At 43.2% G+C, this 17,699-nt stretch overlaps 1 protein-coding gene across 2 annotated transcripts in view; it reads left to right on the top strand.

Annotated features, from left to right (window-relative positions):
- The window catches only part of bahcc1b (BAH domain and coiled-coil containing 1b), a 100,072-nt gene that overhangs the window by 58,879 nt on the left and 23,494 nt on the right, over positions 1 to 17,699 (top strand). For both annotated transcript variants that reach the window (XM_079852307.1, XM_079852306.1), the window contains exons 4-11: positions 5,484 to 5,606; positions 5,690 to 7,684; positions 8,499 to 8,613; positions 8,730 to 8,920; positions 9,109 to 9,267; positions 12,658 to 12,854; positions 13,390 to 13,744; positions 15,532 to 16,320. In XM_079852307.1, coding sequence (XP_079708433.1) covers positions 5,484 to 5,606; positions 5,690 to 7,684; positions 8,499 to 8,613; positions 8,730 to 8,920; positions 9,109 to 9,267; positions 12,658 to 12,854; positions 13,390 to 13,744; positions 15,532 to 16,320 — 3,924 coding nt within the window. The remainder of the gene's footprint in view (positions 1 to 5,483; positions 5,607 to 5,689; positions 7,685 to 8,498; positions 8,614 to 8,729; positions 8,921 to 9,108; positions 9,268 to 12,657; positions 12,855 to 13,389; positions 13,745 to 15,531; positions 16,321 to 17,699) is intronic.

The raw sequence follows: 17,699 nt of genomic DNA, 5'->3' as shown, positions 1-17,699 counted from the left end.
ATAATTGGTTACAGTAGCTCATGTACACCCACTCAAATATATGTTATCCCACACACACACACACACACAGAGAGTCTGTCCAAATGATTGTTTTTAAGGACTGAATCCAGGAAGCCCCAATCGGCATGTTGCCAGCTGGCCGAACTCCAGTGTCTGGCGCCCAGCCAGCGCACAGATCTGCCACCCGAGACTCTCTCTCTCTTTTTCATACGCGTATTCTCTTTCTCGCCGTCTCATTGTCCATCTTTCTTTTATCTCTCACTCATTCAATACCTGAGTTTTTTCTCCCTGATGTACTGAACCACTCTTCCTCTACATTAACGTTTTTTTTTTTTTTTTTTTTCGTTCCCCTCTATTTTTCACCTTCATCCATTGCTCTTCCCTTTTAAAACTTTTGTTGCTTTCAGGTTCTAACACCTTCTCTTACTATTGATTATCGATAGACCATCATCTTTCATTATCTTTTTCACCTGCTTCTCTCTTTTTATTATTTGTCCGTTTTCTTTTTACATAAAACCTTCCTAACTCAAAATATAGATGCATTAGTCTAAAAAAAAGTATCACAGCTTCCACGAAAATTTTAAGCAGCACAACTGTTTTCAACATTAATAATACTACATTATTTTCGAGCAGCAAATCAGCATATTAGAATTGATTTCTGAAGGATTAATGTTAATGGCTGTAGAAATTTCAGCTTTGCCATTATAGGAATAAATTACATATTAAAATATAATACAAAAACATACTTTGATAGAGAAAACAATGAGCCCTACATATTTTAAATGCCTAATCAAGTTAAAAATCACCAAATGCACTTCAGGATGTGATCCCTTAGGCTAATGAACTATATTACTTGCTGGAAAGAATTGTTTATTTCAATTACGATGATATAAAAATAAATCATACTATTTATTCAACATAATAGTCTTTTATTGTAGTATTGGAGTGCTGTTTTGCCATTTATTAAAGCAATAAGCCACCTGAGGGTGTTCGTTACAGTGGTTTTACCACAGATTTTGATGTGAATCGGCCTTTTGTGGCTTAGTGCATCTTCTTTCTTGCAGCCAGCCACAGTGGCCACATTCTGCAGCCGTTGATTCAGCACATCTCGCAATTAACAGAGCTGACAAGATCCCCTCCCCTCGTCCTCCTCTTCCCCTCTCTGCTCTGCTCTCTCCTCCCTCCGTCTGCCGGCTTCGTTCTGCCGCTTTGCTTCAATTAGTGCGATAGAAGATCAGAAGTGCGTCAGCCCTGTTTGTTTTTTTTTATATTGTACTGCTTTCTCTCTATATCAGATGAATTTTTAATGGCATAACAAAATGTGTATAGCAAAAATTAAATATAGCAATATTTATTAGTTTTGTAGTGTTTAGAAAAGTAAAGGTAAATACATTTTAGAGAAAAATGAACAAAAATGTATGGTAACACTTAAAGCCTTTATGTATGATGCATAATAAAGGTATTCATAATGTTCGTTATAATGCATTATATCTTTTCATAAATAATTGTCACCAAAGTTAAAATGCATTATACTATTCACACAGATTCCTTGTTACTGTACATCTGGAATTTGGTTGTTTGTCGTGTTTTAATGCATTAAACTTTATGAAGGTGTAATATGACTGTGGTTACAATTATTCATGAGACCATACAATTCATTATAAGGTGCATTACAATGCATAAATACTTTTATAATGCATTATACATAAAGGCTTAAGTAAAGTGTTACCCAATTGACTTTTAATGAACAATTATGAATTAAGTAATGTAACTTAAAGGAATAGATAATCAAGACGACAAATGTTAAATATCTAGTTAAAGGAAATATGTGAGTAATTTTAATAATTTAATTGTAATAATGAACAGTAACAGAGGCACGCATCTCTCTCACACAGTCTCTTTTGGTCAGGAATCTTTGTTCACATATATACGATTGCAGGGCTGTACGTGCCTCTGTGTGACTATTGTTCTCTTCCAGTAGGTTGCATGACATGCAGTTTTGTACTGTACATGGATGTTGAGTTTGTCATGCACTTGAGAGGCTGTAATCTGAAGCACTTTATTGTGCCCTGCATGTAAAGGTATATGATTGTGTCGTGGGTGCTGGTGGAGCTGGTATTGAGTTACACTCACAGCACTTCTTAATGATTGGAACAGACTGACTAGTTAATTTAATTCAATTTTTTTTTGGTTTATTACTGTTACTTTTTTTGTCACTGATTTAGTTATTTAAATTAAACAGTCCTAGCAATAAAATATGTTGAAGTTGAAATTAGAAGTATTTTACAGAGAAAGATGGAGGTATGGAGTGGCTGTTAATAATTTGTTTATAATTTTTCATAGACTAAAGAGAAAATTACCTCCATAAAATAAACATTGGCGCTCAGCTCACCAGGGTTAATGTCTGTGTGCATATGATTGAATAGGTAGTTCTGTGTAACACACACACACACACACACACACACACACACACACACACACACACACACACACACACACACACACACACACACACACACACACAACCAACCACAGATCCTCTTTGACTTTGTTTGGGACACTGTCCAACACTCCCCACCTGTACTTTTCACTGCTTCTCAGTCTTACAGAACAAAAACAGTGTCTTGGCTTCTGAGCCCAATCTCAGTTTGATCTGGCACACTGAGCTCCTGTGGCTCCATCATTCTTCATTTAGATGAATACAGTTTTCATTCAGACTGGGGAGCTGTAGTTTACAATAAGTGTGTTTGATTAGTTATATGTGTGTGTGTGTGTGTGTGTGTGTGTGTGTGTGTGTCTCGTCACTCTAGCCTATAATGGTCTTTGCTGGACTGCATTTATTGCTCATCATTAGAGTGTGATTGCTTTCAGACTGCCGTGCTGCTCTGCTCTAATTGTTGGCATTTAAATTAATTGTGGAACGGAGGGATTGGGGTGATTGTTGCCTCCTCTTCTCCTCTCTTCTCTTCTCTTCTCTCCTCTGGTCTGGCATCAACTGTGGTGGTCTGGTCTGTTCAGTTCCCATTTCCTTTTTATCTCCTTTTTGTCTCCTTTTTGAGACTGCACACTACCGTTCAAGTTTTTTTTTAAAGAAATTATTACTTTTATTCAGCAAACATGCATTAAATTGATTAAAGTGACATTAAAGACTTAGAAAAAAATTCTATTCATCAAAGAATCCTGAAAAAAACTATCATGGTTTCCATAAAAATTAAGCAGCACAACTGTTTTCAACATTGTTAAGATTAAGAGATGTTTCTTGAGCAGCAAAGCAGCATATTAGAAGGAAAGATTTCTTAAAGATCATGTGACATTGCAGACTGGAGAAATAATGCTGAAAATTCAGCTTTGCCATCACAGGAATAAATTACATTTTAAAATAAATGAAAATAGAAATAGTTATTTTAAATTGTAATAAAATATCACAGTATCATTGTTTTTACTGTATTTATGTTCAATTAAATGCAGTCTTGGTGAGCATAAGAGACTTTTTAATAATATTAAAAAAACTGTAGTGTACACATACACGTTAGTGTATACATGTGTACACAGTATACGTGCTCAAGGACATACACACGTTTACAAATGACTGTGGTGTTTAAATGTCTATTTCCCTGTCCCTCGTATTTTGCATGTTCACGGTAATGTGTGTGTCTCTCTGTATCTACACATGCTGCAGGAGTGTGTGTATGTGTGCGCTCCGCATAAGTGTGTGTCGATAACATTGAAATTCAGTGGCTGTAGGAAACAGGTGCAGCCAGAAGGCCTGATATTACACATCTGGACTCCCCTGTGATGTCACTGTCAGCAGGACGCTCCACTGGTGTCAATTAGTAAGAGAGGCAGGAGAGGGGGAGATCTCCTTCCCTGCTCCTTTGTCTCTCAATCGCTCTTTCTCTCTTCCAGACACACTCACACATGTACCTACACAGTCACTTACGGTCTGTCTCCCTCATAATCTGCCTCTTGAAATGATATGCTCTGTCTCTATCACACTCACACTCCCTCGTTCACATCTCTTTCTCACTTTCACCCTCTTGCTCGTGATTGTTACACAAAGGTTTAATTCATGCCCCAAATGTCTGTTACTATAGTGAAAGTCTTAACAAAGGTTCTTGAGGTGTGTGTTCATCAGTTCTACCAATCATGAAACAGTTGGTCAATGTTGCTGATAAAAACTCTCTAATATCGGCTGATGATTGATATGGCACCAATAAATCGTGCACATCCATCGTCTTTTTCCAGAGTTTCCTATTGTGTTAGGACTGATGGGGTCACAACAGTGTGTGTGTTTTGTAGGCTATGGGACAATGGCTCTGTGGAATGCTGAGGATGAGCATTATGGACTGTTGTTTACTTTGGCCCCGGACCGTTAAACTTTTAACTGCATCCAATTAAACAGTGTGCAAGGACAGGGTGTCTCAAGCAAATACATGCTCAGAGGAACACACACTCAAAAAGACACCGGGATACTCTCCCCTCAAACGAGTACCATTTCACTGACAGACAAAATCACACACACACACACACACACACACACACACACACACACACACACACACACACACACACCACAGATGGCCTATAATAGCTCTGTGTTGTGGGCGGCTTAAGCATGTGACCCTTGTGTGCCTGGCCATTGACCTCTACTGGTCTGTGGTTGGGTTTCAGCCATGTGCTTAGTTTACACATAAATACACCCCACTGTAGCCTTCACTATCTCAGGAAACAGTTCAGTGTCCTTGAAGATTGGAGTCAGAGACTAGAGTCAAGCTGAGCAGCCATTTACCTCTCTTTGAACCAGTAGGACGTGTGTGCATAGCTGTTAAAAGAGCATGTTGTATTGGTTTGTGTCTGTGAATGTGTCTCTCTTTATAAATGTGTGTGTGTGTGTGTGTATATATATATATATACTGTATATATTAGTTTTATGCACTAAAGTCAAAGGCAAAGCTTTCTGATGATATTATTATTGATTACTGAGTCAATAATAGGTTGCTATTTTTGTATTGTCTATTAGTTTATTCATACATGCAACTACTTGAATACACCTCTTTTATGATGAGTGTCTTTTTATTTCTGAATTAATTTTTTTTTTCATAGTTCAGATTGTAAAATATCATGGGGTGCGACTCCCCAAAAACTTGATATTTATGTATTAATAATTCATGAAAAGTACTTTTTACCTTGAAAAATATATTTAAAAACTTTTTGAAAATAAAGATTAAGATTATTTTTAAAAGTCTGTAATTTGAAATAATTGTAAACAGAAGTTCTAAAAGCTCTTGTTTAGATGAGCTACTCATAAATGTCGAGTAAAGAACTGAACTTGTTTGTGCAGGGGATTCTGGGAAAGGTTGTACCATGCTGTAGGGCTTCATGAACCTGTGTCCAACCACAGCAAAAGGCCAAAACTGTCACTCTCTTTTGTTACATTTGTTTATCCTGACAATGTTCTCTCCCCTCTCTCCTTTCTCTCTCAGCCCCAGGGTATCCCCGCTTTTCAGGGAGTCTAGCCCCCACCTTCCTGTCCATGAGCCCCCTCGATCACCATGGCAACAGCAGCGTACTCTATGGACAGCACCGTTTCTATGACACTCAGAAAGGTGAGTGAGGTTAAATTTCTCCTGTCAAGCAACAGTAAACAGTTTATGTAAAAGTATTTGTCTAAATTTATTTCTTTCCTAAGATTTCTATCTACGAAGCCTCCCGTCGCAGCCCCACCTTCTCTCCACCAATCACAGCCTCCCACCATTATCTAGGACCGCTCTCGCCCACCCTTTGGACTCCTGCAGTCGTGAGCGGGAACCTGGGAGCACAGCATCCCAGAAGAGCTCCAAAGAGACGGGTGTAGCAGAGCGAAGAGTAGCACCCGGAGGGAAAGAAAAAGAAAAGAGTAAACAAGAGTCCAAGCAGGATCGTCATCATCACGGTCCTCCCACCCTTCACCACCACCACCAGCACCATCCACAACACCACCCCCATGGCCTAGAAGAAAATTTTCGGCACAAAGATGATCCCAAGACACTTAGTTCCTGCCTGCTTAGCACCAAGACCCAGAATGGCTCTGATCCAGGGGCCACAACCAGGGGCTCCCTGCCCAGTTGTGTGGGGCCGGGGGCCTCAGGTCTGGGGACTGGCCGGCAGACCAGTGGAGATGGTCATTGTTGCAAGGAGGGAGTCAGTGGAGAGATGCGAATTAGTGAGCAGCCCTCAGACTGTCTTCGCCACAGTGCCATGTTGGGCCATGCCCACCCAGTGCCCTACTCCATGCCCCCTCACCTGGGCCTAGGGTCTGCCGTCGGAGCATCCTGGCTACACCCAAGTCATCCGCACCATCATCATCCTCATCATCCCCACCCAGATCTCTTTTGCCCACCACCCCCTGCTCCACTAACCATGCCCACTGCTCAAGAAAAGAGCCTTGGCAGGGACTCTGAGGTGACAGGGTCTACGTTTGTGCCCTCTGTGGGGCCACTGAGAGACAAAACCAGTGGACCATTCCAGCTAGGAAACCCTCACTGCCGAGGTGTGGGAGGTGGGATGGTCGGGGGTGGTGCAGGGAAAGAAATGAAAACTCCTGAGAGGAGTAGCAGTGGAAGTCGAGCAGCTACCCTACTGCCTCCTCCGAGTAGCTGCCAAAGAAAATCTTCCCAGCAGCAACACACATATGGCAAAGCAGACAAGAGCCCAGACTGGCCCCCGGGCCCCCATTCACGCACAAACGAGGTTCAGCACAGTCAGAATAGGCATCCCCACTCGGCTCGTTCATGTAGTTTGGACAGCACTGAGGAATCTGATGCCTTCCGTCCCTCTCTGCCACAGGGGACGAAGGGTGGCCACCAAGCGAAGAGTAGCATTTATGCCAGCACTCCACCTTTCCGGGACTGTACCCACTCAGGTCCGTCGAACAGGGCTTCGTCCGAAGGTAAAGGTGCAACAGAGATTGAGTGTACTCTTCAGAGGAACAGTCAGAGAGTTGCACGGATACGTCATCAGCAGCACAGTAACAGGGCTAGCACTGGTGGACAGGGTCCAGAGTTGGAGCATAGCAACAACGCACAAGACAAGAGGAAGATGGACTTGGAGTCCAAGTCACAGGGACACAGCGGACAACAGACCGGCAATCAACCGTCCTGGGAGGTGCAAGGACACCCGACTCGGCTGGATGAAGAACCGCACAAGGCTTACAACTCTCTGGGTGCTGTTTCCCAGACTTCACGTGGGGACCAAGGGCCTCTTCCCCCTCTAACCGCCCCGCAGGAGGCCACACTGGGCCACCAGGGACCTGAAAGCAATGCCATGAGTAGTCTAATGAAGTACAGCAGCCAGCAACCACTGCTGTTCTCTCAGAAGAGCCCGTTTGGTGGCCTGGGCTGCATCAAGCAGGGGGCAGTAACTGGGGAGAGGAGCGAGAGAAGCGACAAAAGTGGGAGCGGAGCAAGCAGTGCTCTACAGGAGGTGAATCAGACCCTGCCCCCCAGGAGAGCCTCATCATCTGGGGAGAACGCGCGTTTGGAGCGGGCGGGCAAGGACTCAGGGGAAGCTCAGGGGGAGGGAGAGGTGCGACAGCCCCCTGTAGGGATAGCAGTGGCTGTTGCCAGGCAGAGAGAGCCCCTGTGCCGCCTGCCAGACGGGCATCCCACCCACAGCCACCATAGCAGAGTGATGCCCAGCATGAAGGGTAAGCGACTCTCAACAGGAGGTCTGGTGTGTGTGTACAAGTGTGTGTTCTAACAAGCTATATATCATTTTTCAGTTTACTGGATGTGCTTGATGAACTTTTGTGAACTTCTCATGCAAAAAAAAAAAAACATCTTGAGATTAAAGGAATGGTCACAAATAAGATGTTTTGGTTGTTAATCCAAACTACTTGTCATCCCATGATATTTTGTTGGTGTAACCTTGCCAGATTGTGTTTTTTAGGTGTTACGGTGACTGCCAAATTGCTCTTAAATCTTCATTAGGACACAGTGTACAATATTCTCATATAAACACATGCCAAGATCATACAAATGTAGGATGACAATTAGCAGCCACCTGTTAAAAATGCTGAATAGCTATTACCCAGTTGCAACACCTTGGCTGTGTCTGATATCTGAAAATGCTACTTTTATACACAGTATAAAGAGACAGCAAGACATGAATGCAATAAATGTACTTTTTGGTGCCTGTGATATCCCACTATCCTGTACCTCTGGTTTGGCATTTGATTGAAAGAATATAAATGTTGTCTGAACAAGTGAAATTACTAAATAAATTATTAAAGGCAAATTGGTTTTAAAATGTACATAATGGTATATATCACTTATGGTGCATCAGAAGGTGATTTTAAATCAGTTTTAAAGGTTTCTTTGAGTCAATTACTAACTGGGCAGCTAGGCTGGTTGTTGCCTTTGATTTCAGATACAGCCACTAAGACTTTTGCCACAGGGTGGTCTTATGTTTTTGATCAGTGGTGGGTGTTCAGATTATGGTGCTGAACTGTTCTGTGTTAGGTGTTGGACGCCCAATGTACCCGCTGGAGCGGGAGATGGATGAAGACAGGAAGAGAATCTGTGAGGAACAGCTTGGACTGCCTCCATTCGACAGAGAGCGAGAACTCCTCCTCAGGTATGGCTTTTAGGCATATGATGTTTCCAAAGATCAGCCTGCAGAGTCAGCATGCTACAGTGTGGTTTTCCTGCCTAAGAGAGTAACATTGTGCCATTTTGATGGCCTCCCCTCAGGGAAAACAAAGACAGAGTTGAGTTTGCCAGGATCCACCCCTCCAGTAGTTGCCATGGAGATTTGACCTCACACCTTATTGTGCCAGGCGGTAGCCAATTAGGCACTGAGCCATCTGCTCACGCCCACCCCGCCCATCATCACTGGATGCCTCGGACAGGAAGTCCCTCCCTCTGGATGGGTCACTCTTATGGTGAGCAATTGCCATCTGTTTTTACTGTTTTGATGATATTAGATTACAATATACTTCATGGTCTTGTTGAATTTCTGCATGTGTTGTTTAATTAGTTTTACCCTACTAAATAATCAATGAATTGCCCATTAGTATTGAAACTTAAGCCAAAATCTTTCATCATTAAGCAGTTTTCCATGTCTGTTCAGGTCTCAGTCATGCAGCATTGCACCAGAACTTGACCCCAGGCTTCTCTGCAACCATGCCCAGCCCCTTGCAGCCAGTCTTGCCCCTGCCTCAGGACCCCTCCGCCGCCCTAGTGGTATTGCCTACCGAGCCAGCAGCCCACCCTGCCACTCATCACCTTGGTAAATTTCCCAAAATTACTGATATTTTAATTATCCCAGGAATTGCGCTTTTCTAGCAACAATGCCAGTAGGTTAGGATATAAAGTGTATGGAGGTTATTCAGTTCCACATATATTCAAAGACCATGCAAATGAAGAAAAGCTAAAATATTTTTAATTGTTTGTGCAGTTTTTTATTTATTTATGTATAAACCACTTTAGACTTGTTGTGAATAGTCCTTAAATGGATAAATGACCCAAAAATGACTCTCACCTTGTTCCAAGCCCGTGTGACTGACTTTTTTCCGTGGAACACAAAAGCTGATTTTTGAAGAATCATCACACAGCTTTTTTTTCCTTCATCCAATGATCAATTAATAACTAGAAATAAACAGAAATGTCTTGTTTGGGTGAACTTTTCCTTTAACAGCAAGACAGTTGTAGCAATTTAATCCTTGATCAGTCTGTCCACTTGTTTTGTTCCAGAATTCTACACTGAATGCCTTCCCCTTGGGTCTCATGTCCCTTCCCCCTCTGCACAGTTCCATCTCATCCCCTTCTGCCCCTGTATCATTCTGTAATCATTATTGTGAAACGCTTCACTAAGCCAAGCAGGCATTTACAGCACATTGTAGTATGGACTTAATGGGAACAGTTTCACAAGCGGCCCTAATGCACACTCTGAATGCGCAAAGTGGAATTATTCAAACTGTTTAAACAAATTATCATTTCAAGTAGATAGCTTGCGTATTTGACTTTGAGTGTGTGTGGGGGGGAAGGGGGGCGTATGCATAGATAAGCGTGTGCGAGTGAGAGAAATGGAGATCTAAAGTCACTGTGTGGGTGTACGTTTCAGGGTCTGTTGGTTTAGATTAAATTTGTATGAATACGTTGTTCGCATGGCAGCAGAATTGGCCCAGGTGGGCTTTTAAGAGTTTGTCTCCTTTGTGTCAATGTGTGGAATCTAAGAAAGCGAGGGGTACAGGGAAAAATAACAATTTAGGGATCAAAATGTTTTGTTCATTTTTGCACAGCGAAAGATCATTTTACTACTATATACTAAGTATATATATCAGTTTTTGGCCAGCATTATTTTAAAAAATGTATTGGTATTGATCAATATCAAATGTTTAATTTTGCTTGCTTCTATTTGTTTACCTTTAGACTTCCTTTGCCATCATCTAATGCTCACTTTTACAAAGTTTACCTTTAAAAGCACTAATAATTTAATAACACTGTTAAATGTAATCTTCAGCAAATCTCAGAATGAATATTAATTATTCATACTGTATGCTATAATACTTAATGTCCTAAGTTCACTTGTAGCATTTAAAATGACTGATTTATTGGTTAACAGCGATAACGTGAAAATAATTATTGGCTTGTCGGTATCAGATAGAATTTTAATAACAATGCATCCCTACTCTACCTGAACACTGAGTTACTTTAAACCAATGCAATATTTAGGATCAGCTCATGCCAGCAGTTTGTGTCATTCTCTGGTTAGAATATGGTATACTTAGCATGTTTTTAATGGTTTTACACTGTGCTTTGTCATGCCATGCTGTATTTGGCTGTGCTATCGTGTCTACACAGTTCTGGCATTGTGCTTTGATTTGTTGTGCATCTCTGTATGTCTTTTCGCCCTATTTATCCTGTGCCTTCCTATGCGCCGCATCATTTCGTGGCTTTTTGCTGTATTGTGCTGTGCTCTGCTGTCCTGTGTTGTGCGCCTCTGTTCGGCATTCCTCCTCCCCACACTGGCTGTGAAATTTAATTAGCTCTCTGCTCCTTAGCGTCACACTCCCCTTTCCGCAACAAAGAAGGGAAGTGCATCCATTGGATCCCTCCCTAGGGAAACATAACCCTGTCCCAGTAATCTTTCCCAAACAAAGGTCCTTGCCATACATCAAGGAAGGAGGGGCGGAGAATATGCAGCATGCAAAACCGAATGGCTGAAAGAAAAACATATTGTGTTGAAATTTCTGTGGGCTGAGGCTCAAGGCTGAGACTAAGTGCTTTGCACAGCTGCGCTTCATCCCTCTACACTCTCTCCCTCACTCTCCCCCTTCCGCCGTCCTTCCTATCTGATCAGCTTGTTTCAGAAATGACCAACTCCTTTCAAATTTCCTGTTCGCTTAGCGATTAAACAGCACAAAAGTGCATCTGTGAAATGCCTAGTCACATGTAGGCAGACTTTGACTTTGTAGCATTAAGTCTGGTCCACATTTCAGCTTGTCTAGTTAAAGGTATAATTCATACAAAAATGTTAAATTTGGCATCATTTAATCATGCTCATCAAAAAAAAAAAAAAGAAAAGAATATATATATATATATATATATATATATATATATATAGAGAGAGATTGAAGAACTATTTTTGTCCATATAATGAAAGTCAATGAGGTTTTTCATTGTATTACAAAAAAAAAAGTATTGTATTGTTCCACAAAAGACAGTAATACCGGTTCGGAACAACATGATGGTGAATAAATGACAGAATTTTCATTTTTGGGCGAACTATCCCTTTAACTTGATATTAAGCTCCAAGATTTGATTCACTAACCTGGCAAACTTGACCAAATCCAGTGATTTATTTCATCCCCGCTCATTGTATCAACCCAGTATCTTGTTAACACAACTTTCCTTGTTTCCAGTTATTTAGCGTCAGTCAGTCATATTGAAACTGGCTATTTTAGATAGCACTGTTTTTGCATGCAATATGCATCAGGTGGTCAGTGGGTTCTGCCTTGTGAGGCCGAGACAACGGGTGACCTTAACGCTTCCATGTCTGTCTCCTTTCCTCAAGAGTTTGTCTCTGGATATAACATCTGTGCTCCTTTTTAAGGCCAACACCATTCACCTAACCCTCATTACAGGCATAATAACCCAACCCAAGCTTTTTGTGAATGAGTGAGCCATTTGGGAGTAGACCCTTCTTGCCCGCTCTCAGCAGGCTGTCAGGAAGGTCTTGTCAGAGGAGCCACATTCATGTGACAGTTTGAGACAGCAGCGCTGAATCGTCTTGACTGGCACTGCGGCATGCGATAGCCAGAGATCAGGCAAGTGTGGCTGGTGCGCTCACTGGTGACCGTCGTTTTGCGTTAATCCGCTGTGGTATGGCCAGGCTAACGGTGAGTGCAAGGGACAGACAATGTAAAAAGGAAGCCGTTTGCATTCTCTCTCTGCCCACGGATTGAGTGTGTTCCATTTTTTCCCTGGGGACGGGGGATGACTTTTGGAAAGAAAAAAATAGAGTAGAAGAAAAGTGGGACGGAAAAGGAGTGGAATCTTATAGCCGTAAATCAATAGGCCTTCAGAGCGATAACTGAGACTTGCCTTGAGGCAAAAAGAAAAACCTTTGTTCATTCTTTTCTCATTCCTTTCTCTTTCTCTCTCTCACTCTCTGTAGATGTAATGGAGCAGCAGGGACTGTGGCCCCCTGTTTACGGAGCCCGAGGGCCCGCCTCACACATGCAGCATCCCGCAGTCTATTCCCGCACCCAGTTTCTACGGCAACAGGAACTCTATGCGCTGCAGCAACATCAGCACCAGCAGCACCGAGCGGCACAGGCAATGGAGTTGGTGCACAGACACAGTCACTCACAGGTAACACATGAAGGAGACAGCACACATACATATGGGTAGCCACGTTTCCTCGTACCACTCAAGGTGATTTCCCAACAGCTATTTCTCCACTGAAGCACCGCGTATTTCAGAAGGCCTACCCAGGGCGCCAGAGGTTATGAAAAGTCTGTTATTCCTGCTCTCAGAAATTCATAGCAGTTATAGCCAAAGAAAGGCCAGCTTTCATTTTCAAAGTGCATTTAAATGTTGGAAGTTTTGAAAGAGTGGGATTCTTCTCAGGAACAGGGCAGGATTCAGGCTTTTATCTGGCTGCTTTTGTACAAAGAAGCAGAGCAGAATGCAAGTGAACAGTGGATCATTAGCACTCATTGTACTGCGTCCCTGGTGCGTGTCGTTATGCAAGAAACCTGAGGTGACTGAATCATATCTAGCTCCATGTCAGCATCCCCTTTCCACTATAAATGCATTTCAGTTGTGATAAAACTGGAAATAATGTTGCTGTAGTGCTGTGTTATACAGTCTCTGAAACCTGTTTGTAATTCCTCTGTTTCTGCAGAGGAAACCTGAGGATCCCCCCATCGATCTGGTTGAGGGATCGTCTGAGCTCCGCACGCCTAAGCACACGAAGCCTTTCTCCGTTGGAGCCTCCGCTAAACCTCCCCCCCCCTCCTCGTCCCCAGGGGGCTGCGCCTCTCGTCTTTCGCCCTGTTGTCGCTCACCCGCCCCGCGGTCCCATCTCAAGAGTACGCCCTGCACGCCCTGCCCTGAACCCAGCCCGGCTGTGGCCGCCCCTTGTTCCCCTTCACTCAGCCCCCACACCACCCCCCACCACCTGCCAAAACCCGCCGAGTCCCAGGACAAGAGGGGTGAGGGCCAGCCGCCACAGGACTACCCTCAGTCGCTGGAGCCTGGTAAGTGGAAAATGGCAGCATTCATGTCTGTTATTTCAATAGGACGTTTATTCAGTGAATGTATTTAGTGTACTTACAGAAACAAACATGAATTGTATGGGTTTACCTGTAGATGGGTGCTATTGTGAACATAAGTGGCAGGGGTGTAGTAATAATATGAAAAGTGGGAGGAGGACTCATTATATACCTTGTAATCTTGGCTCATTAATATTAATTAGGTCTCATAATGTTTGCACAACTTGTTTACTTAAAGGCAGATGCTGGAAAGTTAGCTAGTAAGAACCCATGAGTTTTTTTCTCGCGTGTCAAGCAAGTGCGGTTGAGCTTCTGTTTATGTTTGCTGATATCATTGGTATCATATATACTATTGGCTGATATAAGCCAATTATAATAGACAAATGATCAAGAGAAGAGACCCCCCTTTATTTCTAATTGCCATAGCTATAAGAAATAGCTTTTCCATGGTCAAAGTTATATTTTCCAAAATAAAAAAATCACACAGAAATAATAATCCAGTCTGGAAAAAGGGGTAAATGGAATAAAGCATAGAAAAAAAAGCCAAAATCGTGTTTTTTCAAATTCGCTTCCTATCCCAATGCCCTCATATTTGAGTCAGAAAAAAACACAGCAACTAGAGGAAAGAGACTGGAACATTTCATTTCATTCTCAAGGTTAGGGTCTTGCCATTGCGCCTGGCTCCACAAACCCCTGGGGGAGAGAGAGTGAAGGAGAGAAGGATAAAAAGAAGAGAAGAGATGGAAGTAGAAAAAATAGACCGTGACCACAGGGACGATCAAGAGAGGAGAGATATTTCGCCGCAGATAAGATACACAGAGCCTTTGAAGGACTTGTTACCCTTTGATTACTGGAGACAATCTGCCTGTTAATATGAATGGAAGTATAAGCGCTGACTTTTCACTTTGTGTTTGTGTCTTTGCACCATTGTATCCATTTCTGACACATTGGTATGTGCAAGAAAGCATAGACTTACAGGGTAGGTATGAGTGAGATAGACAGAAAACAGTAGGGAGGTCAGTGAGACAGCAGACAGGGTCTCTCTTATCCTTCAGAGGTCCTTGAGTGCTGGCTGGCGGAGGGATACGCATTCATCTGGCGGATGGATACCATCAATAACACAGCGCTGAGGTGACAGGGCTGGCTGTGCAATCACACCCAGACACCATGCTGTCATCAATATACCCGGCTATGCTGCAGATCTCATATAGAGACACACACACACACTCTCACTTTTTCATGCACGCAGCATTCCCTGCACAATCGTTTTCACTCACGTGGCGGACGAGACGAATACACACTCTCACTTAAAGACTAATTTATACACAAACATTCCTCTGTGCACTCTTTCTTTCTCTCGCACACACTACATCCATAACAACTTGAACATAATTCAATATTCATGGAAAATTCGCTCATGCCTGCGCCATAGCCTTTATGGCGCCGGCTCCATTATGTGTGTGAGTTATACTAGATAAACGCAACGAATGGTACACACTGTCGCTAATGCTTCTGTATACAGCATATATATCACCCCTCTCTGCACTTCAGCGGCAGGGGGCCGTGCCCCTTAACTGACAAGGTCATATTGTGATGTGTATTACAAATGAATGGTAATGGGTTGCTGGTTCGCTGTGCGCTGAAGTGTGTTTCAGGAGCAGTTAAATCTTTATGCTTGTAATAGAGTGACTTCAAACAAGGTTGAGGAGCCCAAACTAACATCAGTGTTTATGGAAACACTCAATCAGTTTTATTCCCATTTTTTCCTGCAGATCTCCCTCCTGGCTACACTTACCCCGCCATCGCCATGGGTTACAAGGGTGGCCCCTCCCCTCAAGAAGTCCAATTGGCTGAGCATGCCGACTTGGAGGCGGAGCAAGCGGAACCTGCAGAACCTGCACCTCAGCCCCACCCGCTTTCTCCAAAAGAGGAGGAGCCTGTTTGCCACACTGGTGTTGGCTCTCCTACTAGAATGTCCCAGGAAGTAGAGGATGTAGCGGAGGAGGGTGAAGTGACAGACAGACAGGTGGATGAAGGACAGGTGGATGCCACTCTCTCACAAACTTCCCTTTGCCCCGTTACTGACTCTACAGTAGCGAACTCCCATTCGGACCGGACAACCATGATCCCCAATAGCCAGACTAGTGAAATGGAGAGTCCAGCGCCAGCTGAAGACAACAGGAAGCAAGATGAGGAGCTACAAGACCCTATCCAGATTTCCATGACGACCACCCAGGATTCACAGTCTGTGGAACCTACCGAGCACGACCCTGCGAGGGTTGCTGAGGATGAGTGCGCGTCACCCACTGACTCACCCTCGCCAGCTTTCTCCCCCTGTCCTGTGCCCTCTGCCCTGGGGAATCAGTATCCCGGGAGCTGCATTTGGAGCCTGGAGCTGCTCATCGCAGCAGCACTGTGTGCCACACGAGATGCCCGTATGACGGCCCCTGTACCTGTGTCTGGGAATGCAGTGGCCCCTAATTATGGCATAGAGTTACTGAGTGAACTGGCAGAGCTGGAACGATCCCAACAGCAGAGCAACAACATGGGAGAGAATGGAGGTAAGGACGAACATACACATGTATCCCCCAATATTCAGGTTACCAGTTGATCAGTTTGGGGTTTTCAGTGGTAGATTCGTAAATTCGCAAAATTTTCAGGGGAGTCAGCTTTTGCAAAAGATTTTTTATAGGATTTTTGCTAGCAAAATCGAGGTTCATGAATGAGATGAAACCCTAAATATTCCCTATAGGAATTATTTTATAAAAGAACAAAAAGCAAACAATTTCTGTTTGTGAGTGTTACGAACTCCTAATCAAACACTTGTTATGTTGGATAAGCAACATAAAAAAGACACATGAAGCGAGGTGCAGTCTAACCAACAATGTTTATTATGGACCAAAAATAACGAATGCACACTAACTCACGTTTCCTAACATTCACACAAAGGAAGACAAAAATAGAGATAAAATAAACATTCAAATTTACCATACCAAAACCAAGACAACTTTACAATAAACTTGACTCTTAAAGGAAGGTGTCAACAATATACGCATTAGATCAACAACACAACAAAAAGAACTCATGAAAAACAGCTTTGCATGTTTAATGAAAAACATTAAATATGTAACATTTCCAGCACCAACAGGTTTACAAAAGGTAGTTAAAAAGCCAGAGAAATGGCCGTTCTGTTCTTTCTTATCACAATAGAAAGCACGCCCAATCACACACAATTTAATTCCTCATCAGTGATTTGCATGAGTGGTCTTGTAGCGCTGTGATACAGGCGGCAGGGGAAGACCACGACAGAGGCTTTCATTTTTTCCCTCTCCCCACAAAAAGAGGTGCAAAAAATAGGGTTTTCAGCTCAGCCAGATCTCCAGGCTTTGTGTGAAGGAAAGATAACAAAGCCCCCCCCATTCCGCCTTCCCGCCATCCCGACAATACGGTGCAGAGACACACCGAAATACACACAAACACTAACTCTCAGCTGACCGTCCAGCTTTCCACTTTCATAGGAACCCACACACACTAGCTCACTCAACTGTGCACTAGCTCGCACTCCTGCCTTCTTTTCCTGCCTACAGATCAAATGCTCCCCCGTCTTTTGGGGTTCAGCACTTCCTGTGGGAGAGACTAAGACGGAGCGGTGAGGAGGGGGCCGTGTTTTTAAAGGGCTTTAGCCTGTCTTAAAAGGCAGCTCTAATGATAGCTAGTTCCCCCCGGGTCCGCCGGATTGGACTGTGTCCACTCACTCATCCTGAGGGACGGCTCCCCTGCCCCTGCTCCTCAAACCTGTTTGATCACTTTTATAAGCCTCATTTTAGATGGAAAAAAGCCTCTGCGCTTTCCCACAGCTCTTCGAGTCCCACAGTGCGAAGTTGATGAAATAGTAAAAACAGCTGATCTTTTTCCTCTCAGGACGCCGCCGTTTTTGTCG

The sequence above is a fragment of the Squalius cephalus genome (assembly GCF_949319135.1).
Source record: "Squalius cephalus genome assembly, chromosome: 19".
Taxonomy (NCBI): Eukaryota; Metazoa; Chordata; class Actinopteri; order Cypriniformes; family Leuciscidae; genus Squalius; species Squalius cephalus.
This window is presented reverse-complemented; position numbering and strand designations above follow the sequence as displayed.